This window comes from Leucopleurus acutus, assembly GCF_964270905.1.
Source record: "Leucopleurus acutus genome assembly, chromosome: 6".
NCBI lineage: Eukaryota > Metazoa > Chordata > Mammalia > Artiodactyla > Delphinidae > Leucopleurus > Leucopleurus acutus.
In genome coordinates, this window is record NC_139149.1 from 117,691,722 (window position 1) to 117,716,442 (window position 24,721).

Consider the following 24,721-nt stretch of genomic DNA (forward strand, 5'->3'; position numbering starts at 1 on the left):
TTTTGTCTGCTTTTGAACATTATAAAAATGGAATCACATAATGTACACTCTTTTGTCTGGCTTACTGGTCTCACCGCAGTGCCCGTGAAAGTCATCCACGCTGCTGCATGTAGCAGGGCTTCATTCTTTCCCACTGCTGCCTAGTATTCTATCTCATAGATATACAGAACTTATTTATCCTCTCTACTGTTCATAGCCATTTGAGTTGTTTCACCTTGGGAGCTATTATAACTCAAGCTGCTATGAGCAATCTTTTGTATACCTTTTGATGGTTGTAAGTACTGATTTACATTGCAAATATACCAAGTAAACTAAAATTGCTGGGTCACATGTTTAACTTTAGTAGATAATGCCAGTTAAGACGACTTCATGACTGTTTATACAGAAAATTTCAAAGAATCTATAAAATATCTCTTAGAACAATAAACAAGCTTGGGCTTCCCTGGTGGCGCAGTGGTTGAGAGTCCGCCTGCCGATGCAGGGGACACGGGTTCGTGCCCCGGTCCGGGAAGATCCCACATGCCGCGGAGCGGCTGGGCCCGTGAGCCATGGCCGCTGAGCCTGCGCGTCCGGAGCCTGTGCTCCGCAACGGGAGAGGCCACGACAGTGAGAGGCCCGCGTACCGCAAAATAAATAAATAAATAAATAAGCTTAGCAAAATTTCAGGATACAAAGTAGGCATACAAAATATTTATATACTAGCAATAATATTTATATATACTAGCAATAAACAATTGGAATTGAAATTTTAAAATTACCATTTACAATAGCACCAAAGAAATGAAATGCTTCAGTGTGAATCTAACAAAATAAGCACAAGATATATTCGCACAAAATTATAAACACTAATTCTAAAATTAAAGAAAGCCTAAATAAATGGAGAGATAATTTTTGGTCACGAATTGGAATATTCTATACTGTTAAGATATCAATTCACCCAAATATGATATATAGATTCAATCAATGCAAACCCAATCAAAATCCTCACAGATTTTCTTTTTTTGGGTACATATTTATGAGCTAATTCTAGAATTTACATGGAAATGCAAAGAAACTAGAATAGTTCTTTTATCTATTACCGATTAATAAATTACCCCAAAATTAGAGGCTAAAAAACCAAAAACAAACAAAACAAAACAACAAAACATTTATCATCTTACAGTTTCTGTGGGTCAGGAATGTGGAAGCAGCTTAGCAGGGTTGTTCTGGCTCAAGGTCTCTCTTGAGGCAGAAATCAAATGTCATTCTGGGCTGTGGTCATCTAAAGGCTCAACTGGGGGAGTATCCACTCCCAAGATCACCCGTGTCCACAGACAAGACTCAAAAGTTCTACTTCCAAGCTCATTAAAAGAAAAGCATCTTTTCGACAGTACTAATGACATTGCAGTTGACTTCCTCCAGAATAAGCAATAAGAGACAGAAACAGAGAGAGAGAGAGAGAGAGAGAGAGAGCGCGGGAAATGGGGAGAAGAAAACCCCAAGGTGGAAGCCAGAGCTGCTTCATAATCTAATCTCAGAAATACATCCCGTATTTCTGTGTATTCTATTCATCTGATTCACTTCTATCCTGCATGAATAATACACTCCTCATTCCATCCCAGGGTTCCCCAAATCTCATCCCATTACTGCATCAGCTCAGTCTAGAATCTTATCATTTATATTAGGCCCAAGTGTGGGTGAGGCTCCTCAGTTGCTCAACTATGGCTCACTGAGTACAGTTTTCCTCCATCTGTAGACTTGTAGAACTAAAGAGAGAAGTTATTTGCATCCCCGCACACCACGACACCATGGTGGGTCAGGAATAAGATAATGTCTACAGACATTCCTGTACACAAAGGAAGGAAACGGGAAGCACGAAGGTGTCACTGAACCACAGCAGGTTTCAAATCTAGCTGGGAAATTCTGCAAGTTCCTTAATTATGTCTGGACTGCCTGGGAATCATTCTCTCCGGCTCTTCGCTCTGCCCTCTGGGTTCTCAGTTCTGCTATTTGACCCATCTTTCCTTTTACATGAAAGGTGTAAAATGTTTTTAGCTAAATAGCTCTCTCACCCTGACTTCTGCCCATACCCACAGCTCCGGGGACCGGAAGGCCTCTCCGCGTTCTGACTTATCACCGTCCTCCTCACGGCTAGCTGGTGCTGCTTCCGCATACTTAACTCTTTTAAGAACCTGGAAGGTGTCCTGCAAATCTTGGGGCTCCTCGAGGCAACTCCTTCTATCCTTCGGCATCCTGCCGGCAGACGATGTCCTTGTGCCACGCGGAGGCGCCGTCGTGTGAGTGGAGGGGGCTTGGGGCGCAGCCTTATTCTCTCTGAAAGAGTTTTTGTGGCTGAGGCACCACTTTAGAGCTTCTAAGATCTTAACGAAGGATTTCATGGTCACACCCTTGGCTTCATTTCTTTCCCCGTTTTCCTAGCAGTGCCCTGGATTTGAGCTTTTCTTAGAGCTCATCTCTCTTTTTTTTATTTTTTTGCGGTACGCGGGCCTCTCACTGCTGTGGCCCCTCCCGTTGCGGAGCACAGGCTCCGGACGTGCAGGCTCAGCGGCCATGGCTCACGGGCCCAGCCGCTCCGCGGCATGTGGGATCTTCCCGGACCGGGGCACGAACCCGCGTCCCCCGCATCGGCAGGCGGACTCTCAACCACTGCGCCACCAGGGAAGCCCAGAGCTCATGTCTTAATAGAAGCACCATTTGTCATCTGGAGAAAATGAGAATTTTCAAAACCACAGATTCCTGGCTCCTTTTTGTTTAATAGCATTTAATTTAGTTTATCTCTATCCTCTTGCATTTTACCACAAGGATCAAAAAGAAAACAGGTGGCACCTCCAACACTTTGCTTGCAAATCTCCTTAGCAAGACATCTCAATTCAGTAACCGTAATTCCTACTTTCCCCATTAACGCAGGCAATAGCATTAACAAACTTTCTGCCACCACAAAACTGGTGTCCCCTTCTATACAGTTTCCAAGAAAACGCCCCTCACGTTCCTGTAAGCCCTTATCAAGACCATGGGGCTTCTATAAATAGCTTCCTCAAGGCACCCTAGGCTTTCACAAATACCTCATCAAAGCTCAATGCCTGGTCCTAAAGCCACTCCTACATTTTAGCATTTTGTTATGGAAGCACCACGTCCAGGCGCCAAAAGTTGTTCTAGATATCTATTAATGCACGACAAATTACCCCCAAATTTAGTAGCTTAAAACAAACACATATATTATCTCACAGAGTTACCGAGGGTCTCCCATCTGGGAGCAGCTCAGCCGCAACACTTGGAATTCAGTCGAAGTTTTGGCCGCAGCTGCAATCGGCTGAAAGACCCACTTCCAAGCCCACTCATGTGACTGTGAACAGGTGTCAGGTCCTCACTGGATAACTCACTTCCTTGCCAAGTGGATCTCTCTATATGGTGCCTGAGTGTCCTGACAATAGGAAAGCTGTCTTACCTCAGAGAAAATGATGAGGGAGACAGAGGAGAGAGAGATAAAGAAAGAGATCAAATGAGAAACCACAGTCTTTACATAACTAACCTATTCTTGGAAGAATCACATCATCACCTCTGCCATGTTCTACTCATTAGAAGGAAGTAACAAAGTTCTCAAGGGAAGGGAACTAAACAAAAGCATGAAACCAGGAGGCAGAGATCTTCTGGGGGCCATCTTGGAAGTTGCCTACCGACCACACAAATCATAGACTGGAAGAAAAAATATATATACACATATATATTTTGCTACCAGTCCTTATTTAAAATTATAAATATAAACATATATAAATATATATATGGAGAGAGAAAGAGAGGCATTACATAATGATAAAGGGGTCAATTCTCTAAGAAGATATAACAAACTTTAATGTGTATGCACCAAACAACAGAGCATCAAAATGCATGAGTAAATGTTGTAGAACTGCCAGGAGAAACAGATGAATTCATTATTACAGCTGGAGATGTCAACACTCCTCTGTCAGAAATGGGTGAATCTAGCTGGCAGAAAATTAGTAAGGACATAGCTGAAAACAACGCTATCATCACTATAATGGACATCTATAGATTACTTCATCAACAACAGTAGAAGACACATTATTCTCAAACTTGCTTGGGACATTCACCAAGATAGATCACCTGCTGGTCTGTAAAACACCTTAACAAATTTAAAATAAAAGAAATCTTACAGTTTCTACCCTCAGCCCACCATGGAATAAACTAGAAATCAGTAACAGAAAGATAGCTGGAAAATTTCAAAATATGTGGATATTAAACAACCTACTCCTAAATAACATATGGGTCAAAGAAGAAATCTCAAGAGAAGTTTAAATATATTTTGAACTAAATGAAAATGAAACACAACTCATCAGAGTTTGTGGAGTACCGTGAAAGCATACATTAGAATACAAGAAAGATCTACAATCAATCATCTAAGGCTATACCTTAGGGAAACAAAGAAGAGAAAATTAAATCCAAAGTAAGCAGGAGGAAAGAAATAATAAAAGTTAGAGCAGAAATTAATGAAATTAAAAGCAGAAAAACAAGAGAGGAAAATAATGAAACCGAAAGTTGGCACTTTGAAAATATCAATAACATTGATAAGCCTCTATCCAAGCTAACTAAGAAAAAGACAAAGAGGACAAAAATTACTAATATCAGAAATGACAAGAACAGAACTACAGATACCACGGACATTAAAAGGATAACAAAAGACTACTAAAACAACCCTATGCCAAACAATTTGACAACCTAGATGAAATGAAATGGACTGATTCCTTGACTCAATCTTCCAAAACTCACACAAGAAGAAACTGACAACCTTGTTATGGCTCTTTTAAAGAAATTAAAATAATAATTGATAACCTTCCAAAACAGAAAGCACCAAACCCAGATGGGTTCACTGGTGAATTCTACCGCACATTCAAGACAGAAACTGTGCCAGGGCGCACCACAAGGAACAGTAGCCCCTGTTCGCCACAACTAGAGAAAGCCCGCATGCAGCAACGAAGACCCAACGCAGCCAAAAATAAATTAATGAATTTAAAAAAAAAAAGAAATTGTGCCAATTCTCTGTAATTTCTTTCAGAGGACAGAAGCAGAGGGAACAATTCCCAACTCATTCTATGAGGCCAGCGTTTTTCTAATACCAAAACCAGATGTAAACATTACATATGAATGGGGGTTGGTGGCAAACTTCAGTACATAACACAAAGAGCTTTTTTTTTCATATAAATTTGTTTATTTATTTGCGGTGTGCGTGGGCTTCTCATGGCGGCGGCTTCTCTTGCTGTGGAGCACGGGTTCTAGGCGCACGGGCTTCAGTAGTTGTGGCTCGCAGGATCTAGAGCGCAGGCTCAGTAGTTGCGGTGCACGGGCTTAGTTGCTCCGCAGCAATGTGGGATCTTCCCGGACCAGGGCTCGAACCCGTGTCCCCTGCATTGGCAGGTGGATTCTTAACCACTGCGCCACCAGGGAAGTCCCACAAAGAGTTTTAAAGAAGAAAAAATATTAATGATAATACCTACCTTGCAGAGTGGTTGTAAGGATTAAGTGATAAAACGAGGTAGCGCTCTGAGCAGGGAGCCTCACCCACGCTAAAGAAGAGCGAGCCACAACCCTCGCTCACGGTATGCTCTCCAAAGCCACGTTGCTTTGACTACACTCTTTGGGACTGTTAACCAGTAATACGCGTAGGCCACGGCTCACACTGAAGTGAAGTTACTAGGGAGGGGTGGGGGCACTTTATCGATTAATGCGTTAGTTTTCACTCTGGATTTTGGCCCTTCAAGTCAATGTGAAAGGACGTTGCTGTCATTTCCCTGATTGTCGAGCATCTTGTCAGATGCTCAGTGGCCATTTGCACGTTTCCACGTATCCATTTTTCATTGCTGTCTTTTGCCCACATTTGCATTAGGTTGCCTGGGTTTTACTATTGGTTTGTAGGAGCTCTTTATATATTGTGAATGAGTCCTTTGTGAGCTACATACACTGCAACACTGCCACAGCTGCAGTTCGACTATTCCTCAGTGGCCTCTTTTGCTGAGCAGAAATTCTTTATCTTTTCTTGAGCTGGGTGTTTCTATTGCCTCCACTTGTGCAGATGGGAAATGCAGAGGTAAGGAAGTTAACGAATTTAGAGGTAGAACCGCGACCCGGACCTGAGTGTCCGAAGCAGGGCGCTCCACTGCGCTGCTCCAGGGTGATGCCCGCTCTGTCCCCTCGGAGGGCCAGTCCAGGCAGGTCTTGTCACCTCCAAGAGCCTCAGCTTATCCACGTGCAAACAGAGCACACGACCCTCCCCTCTGGAACATTCTGAGGACTGGATGGACTATAAACGCTGCGCCCGAAGTTGGCTCTCAATGAAAGGCACCTTTGGGGCGTTCTTAGGACCGTCAGCAAGATGCTAAGTAAAGGAAAACTACAGCGAACTGTCCAGATGCTCTTCTCACAGCAGGTTTGGTGGTTTTCCTGTCTCAGCAGCAAAAGTTCCAGCAGGTTCCTTCAACATTTATTTAACTGCGCTGGGCACAGTTGGGGACAGGACTGAGCCTTACAAGTGACAGGATAAATTAAGTCTCAGCAAAATAAATGTTAAAGTTGAAAGTCAAAGGAAAAAAATAAAACACAAACGAAAGCAGCAGCAGCGGCCATGGACTGCCGGCTGGAGCGATCATCTGGGTCCCCACACGGGCCCCTTCCGACAGGAAGCCTCCATCTGCCGACCCCAAGAGCCCTTCAGCGGTACAGAGCTGTCTCTGTGCTGCCAGGACATGGGCCAGTCCTCAGGGGAGCAGAAAACGCTGCGGAGCGGGGCAGGCTCCCGCTGAAGACGGCCCAGCGCGCCTTCCTCCAGGCAAGGCCCACCCGGCCTGCAGGGCTCAGCCAGGCCCTGACAGTCTCTCCAAACTCAGGAATTCAGCCATGAAATCCGTCCCTCCTTTAGCGCTAACGTCCCTGACCTCGAAGGCCAGGCCTGCCTTCTCTGCTTCGGCTGCAAACCGAGGACCAGAGGAAACGGAGCGGGACCCCAGCTTGGGGCGGACGCAGGAGACAGGAAGAGCCGTGTGAGCGCTGTCCTCCGCCCCAGCACCCCTCACTGCTCGGGGGGCCCCCTCCCACCCTGCTGTCGGCCCACCTGCCCGCCTCTGGGCCCTGCACACACCTGGGCCACTCTCTCCCTCCCTCTCCTGAGGTTCCTTCTCCCATTTACCTCAAGCAGCGGGGATGGCCCCTGGCTGCCTGCTCTCACACCTGCCCGCACACCTGCCCTCACACCTGCCCACACACCTGCTCTCACACCTGCCCGCACACCTGCCCTCACACCTTTACAGTGTTTTCACAGCCTCTTTGCTTGTTGTCCTTTCCCACAGGGCTGTGAGCTCCATCTTTTGTGAAACTTTCACACACACACATCTGATCATATATATACACACAAGTATCATCATAACCCGTGGGCTACGATGGGCGTACAGGGGGAGGTGTATGTGCACACACACACACTCACCCCCAAAACGTACCTCTTTACACACCCGAGAGGCAAGTTCCATACATCAGATGAACAGGTATAAATGTGCCCGGTAACAGCCCGCCTCCTGCATCTCAGCTTCCCCACCCACAGGGCCCTATGGAACCCCCTCCAGGGTCAAAGGCCACTCGGTCTAGGGGTGCAGGGCTCCCCGTGGTGTGCATGCACCAATGCTTCTTCCAGCGACGATCGTTCACTCTTTCCATGGTCTGTTGCCAGGAGGGAAAATGCTGGGACCAACCTCCTGTCCTGGTTCCGCCGGGTCTCCAGTCTTCATCATGGCCACGTCCCATGGTCCCCCCACCCCGCATCAGCGTGGGCAGCCTTCCATCACTCAAAGCCCTTGCCCTCCAGTGAGTAAAGCGGCGCCTTGCCGCCTTAATGGACGTTTACCAACTTCTTGTGATTCTGAGCACCTTGAAGTACTTACTGGCCCTTTGAACTTGTTCTTCTGCAAACTGACTTTTCAGTAACCTGTGCCCATCATTTGCCAACGCGTCACCTCCTTCGTGCCACTTTGTAAAAGTTCTCTACGTCCGCAAATGTGATCACTTCAGCCCTTTGTCTGGGAGCCAGGTTTCCTGTATTCCTTCCAAATCTGCTGGTTGTCTCCTGGCTTTGTTCGTGGTCTCTGCGGAGAGAGAACGCAGCCCTTGACGAAGGGCCACAGTCCGGCACCTCTCTGCCTCCCAAACGCTGAGTCACCTGGGGCAAATCACTCGCGCGATGAGAAGACAGTGTTTGTTCAAGGATAGGGACTTAGGGAAGGAAAAAACCCAAGCACAGAGCACAAGGCGTTCCTGTGACTCACGAACGTGAAAACAACACTGCAGCTCATGTTCAAGGCACCTGCTCCACCACGTACAGGGCGCTGTTCCAGGTGCAACTCAAATTCACTCAGTGACCCCTCTCGTACCCGCACGGGGAAGGTGTTCATGGTACCCTCACTTCACAGGCTCAGAGGCCACGGGTGTCCCAAGACCACCCAGGGGGAGTCGAGCTCCAGGGACACTGTTCACCACAGCTTCGTCTTGAGAGCTCTTCTTCTCCCCCCTCCCTCTCCGAATCCCCGTCTCAATCAGAGCTGAGGCCAGGACATTTCTGGGGGCAAAGGAGGGGGCGGTCTTGTTTGGCAGGGCCTGTTTGACCCCGGCGAGGTCTGGCCTGTCCCACCTCCGGGGCCTCTGAATTGAGGGTCTCACACGGCAGCCTCTCTCTGGCCAGGTGTGACCTGAGAACACATGGCAGCACTTGAGTCCCAGGCTTTCCCTGTGAGTCACGCGTGGGCAGTTCCTGGGGCCTGGAGTTCGGTGCCCCGGCCCTGAAGCCACGAGGCACCGGCGTGGAGCTCCGGGCAGGTGCTCTGCACCCCTCTGGGTCAGGCTTCTCCCCTCCCAGCAGCACCAGGACTCGGTTATTACACCGCTGTCTGTTTACATGGATCAGACATGCACCGAGCACCTGCCACGTGGGGGACACTCTGCTCAACTGCAGGGACAAAGGGACCAGCTGTCTTCTAGCGCAGTCACCCTGCAGGTCAGCTGACTGTCCTGGACATCACTCCACTGTCCCCTCCCCTGGACAACCTCTCTGACTGCAGAGCCCTTGCTGTTCCCACGGAGTCACACTCCCTCGTGACGACAGCCATTAAAGCCACTTATGAGCAGTTTATTTTGTGACTTATCAGATAATAATTATTCACACACAACACAGGCACCTAAAAGACCCCTCAGTGCGGCCGTGACCATTCAGTACTGACCCCGGCTTGATGCTGGGGGTGGACGACTGACATGGAGGCCTCAGGACGCTCGTGGAGAAGCCGCTCGTCCCGTGAGCCTTGTCGGGGAGGAGCGCGGGCAGAGCTGTGCGGGGCACTGGGGGCCTCGCCCTCTGCCCCCTGCTGAGGCCCGAACTCTTGAGACCCAGGCTCCGAGAGCCAGTGGAAAGGCCCAGCGCCCGAAGGCCCACCTCTGGCCTCCTGAGGGACAAAGGAGCTTTTTATTTTAGCACCCTTTTCTCAGCACTTTCTCATCTTGGCTCCAAGCAGAATTCACAGCAGTAAATTTTCTAAAGTCAATAACGTGGCTTCTTAAAAATGTGACTTGTTTGGAAGTGCCCCTAACCCGGCTGCTCAGTGTTCGTCCAAGAACTCAGAGGCCTGTCGCCTCTCCCTGGCGGCTTCCCGAGCATCTTTCTACCCAACAAGCGGCCAGTGCAAAGGCTGACCGTGAGACGAACGCTTTCCCTCCACCCGGGAAGAAGAACTCTAAGGGCAGGGGAAGTAGATGGTTTCTTGAAAGGCCATGACTGAAGTCCTCCAATGGCTCAAAGCATCAAAACAGTTCTATCCTCCGGTTACCTCCCCAAACTCAGATTCTCAAAAACCAAAGCGTGTAAAAGCCACGCGCTTGATCACGTGGCTTAGGAAGGGCTCCCTTCATGGAATCCTACCTTCCAAGAGCCCGCAGCTTCCCAAGGATCCACAACACCCCACCTTAGCAGGTGATACTCTCCAGGTCCCCACCCCAGCTACCGAGCGGCGGTCCCCCATGTGCACCCTCCCCCGGAGGAAAGGGCCTTCCCAATCCTGCGAGCTGTGAGTGGGCGCTGCCCTCCTGGCTCACAGCGAGAAGCGTGGACACTGCCGACGGGCCAGGGAGTGGGACAGACAGAGGGTGCGCCAATCAGAGGCCTTCCCGAGCGCTTGCTGCGGACTCTAAACCCCCAACGGGGTGGCGCTGGCAGCGGAACAGCAGGGCACCGTGGAAACCACACCTCCCGTGTGGATGAAGACCTCCTGGGCCGAGGAGCCAACAGGCGGGTGCGCCCGCAGGTGGCCTGAGCCCCGGGGCCCTCTGCTCGCCTGCCTTCCACAGCTTTCCGACAAATTCTTCTTCTTTCGCTTCCAAGGACTCCAATGCAGGATGCTTCCCTCCTGTCTCTTCTCCAGCCCCCAGGAGTCTCCCTCGCCTTCCGCCCATTCTTCTCCCGGTGGCCGCAGGCACTCCGGCCGGAGTCGTGCTTTGCCATCCTCTGTTCTGCAGCCGGCTGGCAGCCGAGCTTGCGGGGGAAGGCGGTACAGCTTCCCTCTGCCGTGGGCTTTCCAGACCGGCATGTAGGCCAATCTCTGCGACCCTGGCAGTTAGGAACAGAAAGTGAAAAAAACGTGCTTTGTCACTGTGAGTGACAACATACTACGGACAATGGCTAGAGTTTCTTCGTCAAAGGTATGAGCATCTCCTGAGGTAGCCACCGCTCCCCAAGGGTGCCGGCCAAGCCACAGTGAGAGGAGGAAGAAAAGAAGTGACTCTGAACCTCGGCCTCACGGTACTGAGGAAGCTGCAAGGGTTCTGTGAAAGCAAAGGAGGCCTAGAGCCTAGCGCGTAAGCAGAGGCCTAAGAGTGCAAAAGACCCGTGCGCGCGCGCGCGCACACACACACACACGCACACAGCTGACATTCACTGAGCACCAGACTGGTCTGAAACTCTGAGGCCAACACGGAGCCCGCTGGGGTCCTACAGCCGCGGCCTGGCAGGGACAGGCCAGCTCCTCACCCGGGCCCGCGGCAGCCCTTCCTTTGCCTGGGCTGCTTCCTCCCTGCTGAAGACCACAGACCCTGAACCAGAAGGCACCGCGGGGACCAAGGGCTGTGTCTACCAACGAGGAACAGAGGCCTGAGGCAGGGGAGCTGATGGGGCACGACCACTGCTCCTCGGTGACATGCTCGACGCAGGGACAACTCGGGGCGCCACCAGCCTGAGCTGTCACCACGCCCGTAACACGGTGAAGTGCAAGCCCCCCGAAGGGCCGTGTTTACATAAACCTCAACTGAGCCGGCTGCAGGGCAACCACCTGCTGGCTAAGGACTCACCCAAATGCCCAGGTGCTCCCCACAGAGCCTTCCGGGCCTGCTCTGAGGAGCCCGCTGAGGAAACGTAGCTGCCTGTGACTTGACCTCAAGGACAAGCAGATGTCTCTCCCTGAGGTCAGGCCGTGCAGCTCGCCTGGAGGCCCCGTCACTCTGGCTGCAGATCTGAGCTGTGAGTCTGACACAGATGTAGCCCCGAATCCCGACACAGGGCGGGGCTTCAAATGAAGGGTGTTCCCAGTTTCTCCCAAGCTGGTCTTCCCAGGGTCGCTGCCCTCGTGTCAGCCCCTTGAGCCGCGCTAGATGACTGGCCCTCCCTCCCGGGGGCCGAGCTCCATCAGGACGGGCCTGCTAAGTGGCAGAAGCCCACTCGGCACTCACGAGAAAACAGGCAGAGGGAACGTCTCGTTCTGTTTAAAATCTCACCTGGTCTTCGGTGAAATGTCTTTCATAACCAGGCCATCGAGGTGCTCCATTCGGCAGTTCTCACGGGGAAGGTCAGCACATCCCAACTCATCTAAGTGGCTCTGCTCGACTCTGAGCTGTGGGGACCGATGAAGCCATGTGCCCTGGGCCTTTCCTTATCGAAGGAACATTCTTCACTTCGAGACTGATACGAAATAGTAATCTTAGTGTTTACAACCATTATCAATTGCTGAGCTGGACCAGCAAGAAACTTCCCCCGTAGGTGCTACGCTCTCCTTTGAGGTGAACCAACGCACACATTTCTCAGGTAGGAGGCGTCTCTTCCAGAGTCATTATCGAGTTGCCCTGCTTCTTCCAGCCTCAGATTTGGGGACAGCAGCTGCTCTGACGTTAGGAGGGGAAACACGCAGCTACACGTGCCTCCAGGGGAGGGATGGGACCCGAGTAAGGTCTCACAGGCACTTCCAGGAGCCGGCCTGCACCGCTTACGGGTCTAACACAAACAGCACGTTAGCAACCGTGAGCTGTCAGAATTACTCAAGGCCACAGAGCAAAAAGTGCACCATGTGGGGCTTCCCTGGTGGCGCAGTGGTTGACAGGCCGCCTGCTGATGCAGGGGACACGGGTTCATGCCCCAGTCCAGGAAGATCCCACGTGTCGCGGAGCGGCTGGGCCCGTGGGCCGTGGCCGTTGGGCCTGCGCGTCCGGAGCCTGTGCTCCGCGATGGGAGAGGCCACGGCAGTGAGAGGCCCACGTACCGCAAAAACAAAAAGTGCACCATGTATTTCTATGCTGAGACCTGGTTCTCTTAGCATGGAACACAGGCATGCATGTACACGTATGCACAAGGAGACGTCTAGGGATTGTAATATTCACTCAAAAATACAAGCATTAAAATCACCCTGCAAGTAATAACATCACTTTTTTAATTGAAGTTAAGGACAAAAGGCGGTCACATTCAGAGATTAACAGGCTTCATCCAGATGGTTAAAACTATCTCTTCCTTCTTCGTTAACCATCACCGAATTTCAAGTGATTTCCACAAGTTCTCCAGAACCATCTAAAACTGTCCTTTGAGGCGATCCACCACACCACGGCATGGCAAAGCCTGAGCAAACGCACCGCCGGACACACCTCACTGGATATCATCGTCATCAAAGAGATCTTCAAAATCTACAAAATGAACAAAATCACACATTGATGGGGCAAACGAGGTCTACAGCTGAGGAAATAGAGAGAAAACAGTGAACAATCTGATAAAGGACTTTTCCCAGGACAGGCTCTCAATCTTATCCAACCAGGGCTCATACAGTCCAAAGGGACAGCAGTCCAGAGTGCACCTTTACTCTTGTTTCTATTTAGATGACAATCTTAAGAAAATGCATGAGGGCGTGTTCTGGACCACGTGGGCGACCCCTCACAGCCGTGACTGCGTGCCCGTGAGTACGGCCAGGGCTCTGCTCTCCCCAACGCTGCGTGGAGGGCAGGGGAGGGGGGCTGAAGCTGCCTGCGGCTCCCAGCCGTGAGCAGGAAACTGCAGAGCTGGGGGGAGAAAGGCGGTGGAGGGACAGAGCCCCGTGAGAACGACTCCCTTTAGGAGAGTCTGACCTATAGTTAAGCTTGAGAAACACAGCCTGATCCCCATTCCCACTAGAAGAAACGCCAGAAATTCACAGCGCACTGCATCCTGCGAGGGGGTCAAAGCCAAACTCATGGTTATTTGTCCTTCTGTCTACTTCTTTGTATATTTTCTACATCCCCACCACGGGTTATGTGTTACTTTCACAAGAAGAGAAAAAGCCACTCACGTGTACCGTGCACTGAGAATGTGCAGAGTAAACGAAGAGCCATCAGGAGGACGGGTTGGTCCCCACACCCCTGCTCCCCGGGGAAAGGCGGCACCCAGGCACCTCCTGCCCCGCCCCGCCCCCGGACGGCCCCACCGGTGCCCGCCTCTGCCACCGCCTGGCCTGGCCTGTGGTCCCGCAGCTCCGCCACTCTCCCCCTGCGCCCACCTGTCTGGGCTCTCGCCCCGAGCCGTCCCGGCCCACCCCGTCTAGCGCTCCCATTCTGTAAAAGTGAGTGAGCAGAGCGAACCTCGCTCGGGGTTTGAACTCCACTGCCTAGGGGACGACAGGCCATCAAAACCTATCTGTTCAATCATGAGTGAAAAGGACTACGGACAAGTCCTTCCAAAGGCCACTCGGCTTCCTCGCGGGAATGGCTTCCGGCACACCTGGGCCGTCACAACCTGCCGGGTGGCGTCTGCTCGCCTGCGCCCCTTCTCCTCCCTGCCGGACTCGGACTCGGAGGGAGAAGCGCCCTCATCCGCTCCCGTGCTCACCTGGCCTGAAGGCCTGGGCCCTTCTCACAGGTGCTCTGTCAGAATTAAAGGGCTGTAGGTGGAAATCAGCCAACTGTCTCTAAGCCCCGGGCTGGCAGAGGAGGAGGGGGGCTTGCAAGGAGACCCTCAAAGTGTGAGTGGATCGTGCCGTACTGGGGACCACACACCCCTACCTGGGTGAGGTCCTAGCGGCGGCTCTGCACCCCGTGCTCCCCACACCTGCTCCCCCGGAGAACTTAACAAACGTCACCCCCCTCAGTCCTGCGGGGACGCTGCCTGGGGAGAGCAGCTGGGCTCCCCGGGAAGGCTGCCCTCATGCAGCAGCCTGGCTTCTCTCGTTAGGCAACAACGCCTGAAAAGCAGCCAGAAAAAACAACACGGGCTCGGGCGCCACAGAGGTTCGGGGCCCCTGAAAACCAACATGGCAAGGCAACATCCTGGCCGCCACTAACTAGTGACGAAAGTTCTCTGTAGTGGCGGGCACCCTGGATGACAGACGGACGGTGAGAGATAAAATACCACTTTACTCTCCTAAGAAAGCGATCTTGTGTTTCTTATGATTTAACCCTTGGTAGGGATGAATATACTCTATAGGAACAAGGCCTTAAGAAACCGGAAGGGGACACGAGAAGGACCCCCTCAAACGTATATGAAGACTCCTATAAAGTTAGTTTCTCACAGTTTATTTGGTAAAACTCCACCCATGTTCCTGAAGCTAGCATTAAGCCCTTACATGCGAGTAGCTCCCGGTGTCAGAGAAAAGGGGCGGAGAAGAGCAGGAGTGTGGCTGCCACTCTGCACAGGCAGAGCCCAGGAGACAGGAACCCAGTGGCGAACAGGGAGAGGAAAGCAAACCAGCCATCGCGAGAGAGGGGAGACGAGAAAGCCAGACGGACCAGACCCTGCTACAGTTTCAGTGTCCAAGTGCACGTTCACGGCTCAAACTCAACAACTGGAACATAAGACTGGAAGCTTTTTTCCCTCCTGAAAAACAGGGCTGCGCGGCGTTCCAAGAATGGCACAGGATCTGGCCTTTACTGGTCTACGATCCAAGTCACTCATGTCAGGAAGTTGCTCCACTGCATAACTTGCAGAAGAAACAGATTAAAACCGGCCAGCCAATCCCAGCGTCCTTACCATTAAAAAAGTCTGCGTGAACTGCCTTTTCATTGGCCGCCAAGTCCATCAGGAGCCCGGTGCTGCCTCCTGCCTGGGGAGGGAAAGGAAAGCTCATGGCAGCGGGGTTTTCCGAGAGAACGAGTGGTGTAAGTGCCACGCAGGCTCCACACCACTCCTGGGCAGAAAGTGTCCAGGTCGGAGACAACACTTAGTCCAGGGGAAGGGAGGGAGTGCGCGCAGGGCTGGGGAGGCGGCATTCCAAGGAATTACGGCGAGGGTCCCCTCGGGTCGTACGTCCTCGACTCCTCTCGCCTTTGCCGTAGAGTCCTGCCGCTGCCCCAAACAGCAGCACTGCTGCGCACACCTGGACAAGAGGCCCCGAGCGCGCGCAAGACTGAGCCTGACCACTGCTCTGCTCTGGACTGCTTCTGAGAGTTAAACCATTTCCCCTGAGAAACCGACCTGCTGACCTGGGGTTCTGGGGAGGGGGGCGGGGCCATCACGGGCCTTCCCACTGCCACCACTCAACGGTGGCAGTGAAACAACGCCACAACCAAAGCTGGGCAACGTGGCGAGGATTCTGAGCCTCTTTTAGAGTCACATGGTGACAGCCAGAGCAGAGGCCTCTGGTGGCAGCACCCTGGACGGCCGGCCCACAGGCCCGCTGCCACCCTGACTCCCGACCGCCCCCAGGCTGTCTGCCCTGCCTCTTGCTGGCTCAAAGGGCAGAGCACCTCCCGCCCTCCCTTAGCAGCGGGGACTCTCAGAGCCTTCCTTCCCTCCTCAGGCGCCCTCCCCTGCCCCGTCCCCACAGGAAGCTGTGCGGATTCTACCTGTGACACAGCTGCGGAGTTGAGCCTATCTCCCTCTGGAGGCACTGCCTTCATTCAGACCCTCCTCGCGCCCCCTGTCCCCCTGTTTGTACTGCCCCACTCTCTCACCCCAAACCCTCCAGAGCGACGGCGCCACGAACCAGTCAGAGCCGTCACTCCGCACCTTAAAGCCCTCCAGCGACTCCACGCTTGCCTAAAGTAGCGCCTGGAGCACAGGGCAGAGAAGCAGGGGGTGAGTGCAGGTGCCTCGGGACTGGAGTGCAGAGGGCCCACCTGTCCCAGGACGGCTACAGGCCATGCACCATCAGCCCCCCAACCCCGCCTGCCCGGCTCCATCCCATTCCCGCTCTCTCAGGCACGACCTGCCCTCCCCTAGACCCTGCAGGCCTCGCTCCCGATCCGCCAGGCCTCGCCCCTGCCTCCGCCCCAGCGCGCCGCCAGCATCTGGCTGCAGCCAGCTGCTCTCCTAAGCCTTTGCTGGGCCACCACAAAGCCCGGGGGCTTCTAGCAACCCGCACCGCCTTTTGATGCACTAAGAATTGGCACCCAGCGTCTCTCTGTGCTCCCGGGACGCCCAGGAGCACACAGAATGGGTCTGTCCCCCCTGAGGTTTGACAAGGAGAAATCGAGGTCCGGACCCCGCGGAGCCGGCCTGACACTCCGAGCACACACCACCAACACCAGACAGGAACGCCCTGTGCCCAGAGGATGGGGTGACACAACCACCCTGCGCAACTGCCCCGCGCGGAGCACAGACCTGCCAGGCGCCCCTCTCCCCCGCTCCGCGGGCTGGCGGCCGCTTCTTTCCCAAGGGCCGTTGGTCAGCCGAGCTCTCGTCTCCCCTCCTCCCAGACGGGGACTCGCCCCCGCCGCGCCACAGCACGCCATCCCGGCCGGGGCCTACCTCCTCCCCAGCACCTGGCACCAGCTCAACCCCGTCCCCGGGGTCCCCACCAATCGCTCCTGCGGGGCTCCAGGCCGCGGGCACCGACGCTCACCGCAACCCCGGCCCGCAGCCATCCCGGCCGCCACCTCACTGGGTTCCCGGAGGCCCCATTCTCTCGCCCGAGGTAGGAACCGCAGGGACGGCGAGCGCGCCCGCGCAGGCCGTGGCCACCTTCTCTCGCCCCAAACCCGGCCCGCGCCCGACAGCTGGCCTTGGCTCCGCTCCCGCCCGGCCCGGCGCCGCCCGCCTTACCTCGTCCAGATCCACGTAGGGCCCCGCACCCTCGGGAAACATCTCGTCCACCGCCGGCTTCATCTCCACCTGCAGCTCCGGCGTCCCCGACCCACTTCCGGCCTGCTGACTCCCTCTTCCGGTGCAAGCCCCGCCTTGGCAAGTCTAGACTCGAGAGGACGGCCGACTCTATGGTTTCCTCCCCCCACCATCTGGCAGATCTAGCCGCCGGAGGACCTTCCACGCTATGGTCCCCTCCTCCATTAGTCGAGGAGGGCAGGACTGGCCTGGTTGGGGCTGGGGTGGGCGGGGTCTCCGCGTGGCTGCCGGCACACAAAGGAAGCCGTGACCTCACCGCGGCCACAGACAGTTTGGACCTAAGGGCCTGACACCGACAGGTGCCCAGGAAATACCCATTAAAGAGTATGCGTGGGTAACAGAGTAAAAAGGCAACCCACAGAATGGGAGAAGACATTTGCAAACCATATACCTGATAAGGGATTAATATACAGAATGTACAGAGGACTCCTAAAATTCAACAACAGAAAACAAGGAGTCCGATTAAAAAATCAGCAAAGGACTGGAATAGACATTTATCCAAAGAAGATTTATAACTGGCCAATAAACCTATGAAAGGATGTTCAACATCACTGATCATCAGATCATCATCACCAAACCACAATGAGATACCACCCCACATCCATCGGCATGGCTACTGTCAAAACCCCAGAAAATACCAAATGTTAGCAAGGATGTGGGGAAACTGGAACCCTTGCGCGCTGCTGGTTGGCATGTAAAATGGTGCGGCTCTTGCAGAAAACAGTATGGAGGTTCCTCAAAAGTGAAACATAGATTTACCGTATGGTCCAGGATTCCACCCTGGGCATAAACCCAAAAGAATTGACGGCAGGGTCTCGAAGAGATATTTGTACACCCACGTTCACAGCAACATTTTTCACAATGGCTAAAATGTGAAAGAACTCGGGTAGGTATCCATCAACATTTCAATGGTTGAGCAAAATGTGGTCCATCCATACAGTAGAATATTATTCAGCCTTTAAAAGGAAGGAAATTCTAACAGCTGCTCCAATGTGGATGAACCTTGAGGACATTATGCTTAGTGAAATCTCCAAAAGACAAATACCGTATGATTCCGCTTATATGAGGTACGCAGAGTAATCAAATTCATAGAGACAGAAAGTAGAATGGGGCTGGGGGAGGGGGAGGGGGAGTTAGTGCTTAATGAGGAGAAGAAATAGCCTGGAGATGGATGGCGATGATGGTTGCATAACAATGTGAATGCACTTAATGCCTCTCAAAAAAAGTTAAGGTAGTAAATGTTCCATTGTATGCATTTTATCATAAGTTTTTAAAAAGAATGTGAATGAGAGAGAAGTGAGGGCAGGAGGGAGAGGGGAAGGGATGGTGGGGAAGGAGAGCATGAGATATCTGAGCTAGACTTTTAGAAGTAGGTAGGCTTGGGGGCTAAGCTGCCAGAGAAGTGGGGGTGGGGAGGGGGAGGGGGAAGGGAGGGTGGTTCCAGGGAGACGGGAATTGAGCCTAGATTGAGCAGGGATTGTGGCCCCGGGTCAGGCGTGGGTGGACAGCGCAGGGCCAAGGGAGAAGGGAAAGTGACTGGCCGGGTGGGTGAGCCTCCAATGTCACCATGACACGAGTCACCCCAAGTGCCCGAGGGAAAGTCAGACCAGTGAAGCCTGAGTCCGTGGTACCAGCCAACTCCCCTTCTGAGTAGTTTCAAAGCACAGGGACCCCCATTCCTGTGGAGAGGTGAGGTCTCCAGGAGAGCGGGGCACAGAGTCCGCCCCAGGGGACACATGTTTATGGAGGAGCAGAAGCAGGGCAGTGATGTCACAGGGGTGGAAGGACAGGGTCGGCTTGGGGGACCCCGGAGAGCACCAGGGGATTGGGCTTGTCGCTGGGTGACCACATCCAGACCATATCCTTTGAGAGTGAAAGGGACCCTATTGGTGACTGCTCCAGGACAGCAGGTGTGAACAAAGAATGTCGCGGCTGCGGCCGTATCAGTAAACAAAGGATGTTGAGGCCGTCAGGCCCTCAGCCTCTGCAGCGGCTCCCACTGTGCACCCTGAGGGGATTCAGGATGGAGGAGAGCCCGATCCTGGCCCGCAGGAGAGTTCAGGCGCATATCAAAGGAGTAATTTCAGTGAGCCCAGACGCTTGCCTCTTCCCGTACAAAGAAAAGCACTGAATTCATTAACTTGAGATGTCTGGTTTTCTTTAATTAGCAGGAATCTTTTGATGTCCCAACTACCTAGTCTTTTTTGGCAAAAACTATAGATCCTGGCTCCTCCCTTCCCTCTTCAGGACCATGAGATCTGAGAGGCTGTCTCCTGAACTTAAGTCCTCAGTATGTCTGCCAAATAAAACATAATTCTCAACTTCTAGGTTGTGCGTTTTTTTCAGTCGACGGGGCATTGACTGCTGGGCACGGCGGGCGTGTGGTCCCCCAGGCCATCAGCGGCGAGGCAGGGATGAGAAGACAGTGGCTGCCGGTGGTGCTTGTTGGTAGCAAGCCTTGAGGGGTGAAGCCAGCTGAGGACGTGGGGCAGGAAGTGGAGAGGTCCCCCGCCACCAGGTCTGACTGTGAAGGGAAACCAAGAGGGGTGCACAGAAGGGAAATGAAGCTGTGTGTGCTCAGGTGGACAGAGAGGGTCACAGCCAAATCTGAGTCCTGAATGGGGAGCCAGGTGCCCCTGGGGCCACAGGGCAGGCGGGCAGGGCGTCTGCTGAGGGTTGCTTGAGGGTGGGGTTTTCTTCTTCTGAGAACAGAAGGAGGGCAGCTGGGACTTTGAAGACATGCAATAATGCAGCTATGTGTCTTGGGTGGTCATGGGTGTGTCCAAGAGGGGACACAGCTCTGGCCAGGGCACCCCTGGGGCTTCCCCGGGAGGCGCACGGGAGGCAGTCCTTCGAGCACTTTGGAGGGGCATCTGGAGCCGTCATTCTCCAATGCTTGACGTAACTGGGTGCATGAAAATCCGAGTGGCATGTAAATGACCACACACACACAAACACACACGCACGCACATGAATTAACACACAGGTCAGCACCATGTCCAGGGGGTGAGGGTGCCTTTCGTCTGGTACGTTTTGTCAAGGCCCAGCTGCCACAAGTGGACTCTCATAGGAGTCGGGACTTTGTGTGTGTGTGTATGTGTGTGTGTGTGTGTGTGTGTGTGTGTGCAGTTAATTTACAGAAACCAAACTCAGACCAGCTCAAGGGGGAAAAGAAACAAAGAATGTACTGGTTTTTCCCGAAGCGACAGGCTAGGCCAACAGCTTCTTCCTCTTTCACATTGAAGCCTGGACACAGGGAGGGAAGCTACACGTTGGCCACAGGAGGTGGAGACAGAAGTGAGGGCAGGAAGCCTTGCTGGACGGCTGGGGCCAGTGGGCAGCCACTGCCTGGGCACCGCGGCCACCTCCCCTCCCCCTCCCAGGTCCCTCCCAGCACAGCTGGGTGTCCATGCCAGGGTCCCGGGAGAGAACTCTCAGAATAACCCCTACTTCTCACTCACCTCAAAGGACAGCCTGCAGACCCTGGAGGCTGCACACAGGATGGAGTTCATTCCCATCACATATTTCCAATGAGCAGAACACACAGCACACGAGTTTCACAAAACCTTACAAACTTCTTATTGTGTGTAGTGGTTTCTATGGTTAGATGCTAGTACAAATACCAGTGTCTAAAGTTAAATAGGGAGTATTTTCTATTATTTTATTTTAAAGACAAGCAGCTTGCAGCCCATTAAACCGATTTCTTCGCCCCCTGATGGGGCGGGGCCTGAAGCTCGTGCGTCCTGGCTCTGCCCAGGGCAGGCAGCCCCACTCCCCCCAAGTCCCCGAGTCTGCACTGCTGGTGGTCATGTTTTGGGGGCCCTTCTGCCTGCAGACCCAGCGCCCAGGCACTCGGCGATGCCCACAGACCGGCTGCCCTGGTGTGAGTTGAGCGCGAGGGGTGGAGCCCCGGCAGGGCGTCCAGCCCAGGGAGGCCGCTGTGGGTCTGCCTGTTGTCCAGCTCAGTGGCCAAGGGTGGGGGGGTTCCTGGGGCGCAGCTGCCTGGATGGGACCTGGGTCCTGTCAACAAGCCAGGCAGTTACCTGGTGTCTGCTTGCCTCAGTTTCCCCACCTACACTCCGAGGATCCTCCTAGGGTCAGTGAGGACAGGGGGCATCGCAGTTGGTACTCTGTGGACAGACACCATGCACAGGCCTTTCTAAGAAGTGTTCCCTGATGGGCAAGAGGGGCCGGGCTGATTTGTCAAATGAGAGAGTAAGTGGAGCAGAGTGGAGATGCTTCTCCTAAGAAAACCAAGAAGACCACCACGTGCGTCGTGCATTCAAGCCAGGAGTTTATTCAGTACGAGGCCGGCCCGACTCCCACGGGCTGGGGGCCCCCCTGCCCCGGATGCTCACTCCTCCCTGTACGGGACGTGGAAGCCCAGGGTGGTCCCCAGCGGGAAGTGGGCAAAGAAGGTGCGGGCCATGTCCTCCAGCTGGGGGTAGGCCCCCATGGCCTGGAAGTGTTGCACATAGTTCCAGAAGTCGGACGTGGAGAAGGGCCAGTAGGGCATGGCCGGCAGCTCCGCGTAGGGGTCTGGAGGGAGGACAACAGTTGCTCAGGGGCTGACCCACCCGCACCTGCGCGGAGGCACTGAGCCTGGCCATCTGAGGAGCAGCTGCGGGTAACACCAGCCCTGCCCCTCAGGACTCCTGGCCTGGGGGACAGAGGAGGGGAGAAGGGCAAAGTCTGGCCCATCCTGCAGACACTGAGCGGGATGCAGGGCATGCGGGTGGGATTCGGACGACACCACAGCCCCCAGCCTTGGAGTCCGGATGCTCTGCACCAAGGTGGGACTAGGGGCCTGAGATGAGAATGCTGGGGTCCTCGGGGGCTCAGAGGGTCTCTCCTGCCCGGTGTGTCCCCAGTGGCTGGAGGAGAGGGCCCAGGGAAGAGGCTGCAGTCCCTCTGCCAGTGCGGCTCAGCCTACACCTGAGCCGGGGCTCCCACTTCCCCTGCTCTGGACCGGAGGCCAGCTCCCACCCGGCCACTCTTCTTCCCCCACCGCCCCCCAGACACGTGAGACCAGAACCGGGAAAGCAATACGGTACCTCCTTCCTCCTGCACCGGCTTGGCCCCTGCGAGGGAAGGGAGAGAAGTCACCCCAGAGGCCCCCCAGGAAGGACCTCACCACCCACCGGTACTCCAGTGCCTAGACAGGACAGCACAGGAGGACAGGCAGCCCCTCACCTGCCAGAGGTCCCAGCAGGAGGCAGAGGGCCAGCCCGGGCACCAGGCAGGTCTTCATGTTCCCCAGGCCTGTCCCCCACCGACCAATGGTGCTCAGGTCCACCTGCAGCAAGAGGAACCCGGACAGGTGAGACCACCCACCCCTCGGACCGCCACTGCTCCCGCCACCCACAGGTGGGCCACTCCTGGGAAAACAGCTCTGGTGAAAAGAGAAGTTGCCAGTGTTTTCCTGACAATTTCGATTTCAGTGGCTTCAAGCCTTTCCTCTGAGGCTAACCCCCAGGCAGAATCAGTTGGCCTTATTTAATTTAACTATTTAAGGAATCCCCCCCCCAACCCCGCATATGCCCTCCCCAGAGGTTACCTCGCAGCTGCTGTCCCCTAGCCGTGTAGCCTGACGGGCGTCTGCTGCCAGCGCACAGCCTCCCCTTTATAAAAGGCCGGGGACAGGGGCAGACGTCACCTCCGTGAACCTTCAAACTGAATATTCCATCCCCGCCCAGAGGACTGAGGGCTTCTGTGACCCTGCTGGCGGCCACCTCCCAGGAGTCCACTTTTGGGAATCTGATCCAAAGATCAAATTGGGAGAAAAACATTTTTGCACAGGCCTAAGGTTTTAGGACTGAATTCAACATTGGTACTCAAAATAAACCCAATTTCCTTTCTACCAGGAGAGAAAGACATTCGAAGTCTGACACTGGGGCTGCGATGCCCCCCTTGTGGGAGCAGGGTAATCACAGAGCTGCCCCGGGGACAGGCAGGCAGGACGGGACCCTCGGGGAGCCAACAGCAGCCCTGGGTCAGCAGTCCCCGCCGACAGGTCACCGTTGAGCACAGTGACAGGCAGGAAGCGGGGTGTCCAGCCTGATGTCCCACCTCCAGACTGGCGCCTCTGGCTTATAAGCAGTGATTAAGTCTGTCGCCACGCAAGACAGCTACTTAGCAGGTGACCATTACAGGTTACTCAGGTATGAGGGGACTATAGCCCCCAGATGCGCAGGAAGGATGTCTTCTGGCAAAGAAGCCCCAGCAGAATTTAGGGGTTCGAGTCCCCGGCTCCACCAGAATCTGCTCACACGTCCCCACCCAAGTGAGGAGGGGCTATGCTTCCCCCCAGAATGCCCAGACTTTCAGAGATGGGACCCGAGAGTCCTCTGTTCAACCTGCCTGTGATGCGGCCGCACACCAGGCTGAACTTCGGGTTTTATTTTCAGAAGTCGGACCCTGTGCCTCCAAGAGAGAAATTCTTTTAGGGAAGCTGAGCTGGGGTCCTCAGGTGGGCACTTGGTAACTGTGTCGGGGACCCCAGAACCTCTCCCAGGTTCGCTAGGAGGCCCCCAGGATTCAGCAGAGGCCGTGCTCACAGCTGGATTCAGGACAGAGAAAGGATACACAGCATCATCAGTAAAAGGAAGAGGCTGGTGGGGACAAGTCGGGGACCAGGCGTGAGCACACGACACACTTAGCTCTCTGCCACCAGCGGTGATGACCTGTGACGTGCTGTCTCCCCGGGGAGCCCGTCAGAGACACAGCACCTGGGGCTTTCCTGGGAGTGGTTGCGGGCACCTGTGCCTGGTGAAGGTTCCAGACTCCCAGGAGGAAGCGGCACTCCGCAAGAACCTCGTTGGGCACAAACGTCTAGGGGCCATGAGGCCGTCTGCTCCACGAGGGGGCTGGGGACCCTCCCGGCGCGCCCAGCCCAGGGCCAGCCTCGCGGGCAGGCCTGTCTGAGGGGCTTTTCTGCACAGCACAGACGCTTTCTGGTTCTCTGTCTGCCCCTGGCTGGGAATCTTAAGCTCTGAGCTCCTCATTTCCTTTTCCCAAATTCTCCAGCACACTTAGAAGCTACCAGCCAGCCCAACAGTCTTTACTCCTTATTCCCACTAAGGGGCTGTGACAGCAGCTGCCCGGTCACCCACAGCTGTGCCTCCTGTAGGCACTTGGCTTCGGGACTCGATCTTGCACTTGGTGCCGTGGACGACGGAGGCCCTTGACCACTGCGAATGGCGCCACCGATGTCAGAGGCCAGAGAGGCAGCTCCCGAGCCCCTCCTGAGCCCTGTAACCCCCTGGGCCCCTCTCCCGGCTCCAGTACTCCACCCAACAGGGCCACTCGGAGCGTAAGGGGACACGGAGTTTAGGTAGGAACAGGCCT

At 54.2% G+C, this 24,721-nt stretch overlaps 2 protein-coding genes across 2 annotated transcripts; both read right to left on the reverse strand.

Moving 5' to 3' along the window:
- Positions 1-12,708: 12,708 nt before the first annotated feature.
- COPS9 (COP9 signalosome subunit 9) lies at positions 12,709-17,404 on the reverse strand. Its single transcript, XM_082841738.1, has 3 exons — positions 17,297-17,404; positions 15,284-15,356; positions 12,709-12,975 (listed from the first exon to the last, which is right to left on the reverse strand). Exons 1-3 carry the CDS (start codon positions 17,357-17,359, stop codon positions 12,938-12,940), a joined length of 174 nt encoding a protein of 57 aa, XP_082697864.1. The 5' UTR covers positions 17,360-17,404; the 3' UTR covers positions 12,709-12,937.
- Positions 17,405-21,728: 4,324 nt separating this feature from the next.
- Positions 21,729-22,628, reverse strand: OTOS (otospiralin; the record flags this gene model as incomplete). Its single annotated transcript, XM_082841939.1, has 3 exons — positions 22,568-22,628; positions 22,429-22,455; positions 21,729-21,913 (listed from the first exon to the last, which is right to left on the reverse strand). Exons 1-3 carry the CDS (start codon positions 22,623-22,625, stop codon positions 21,729-21,731), a joined length of 270 nt encoding a protein of 89 aa, XP_082698065.1. The 5' UTR covers positions 22,626-22,628.
- Positions 22,629-24,721: the final 2,093 nt, after the last annotated feature.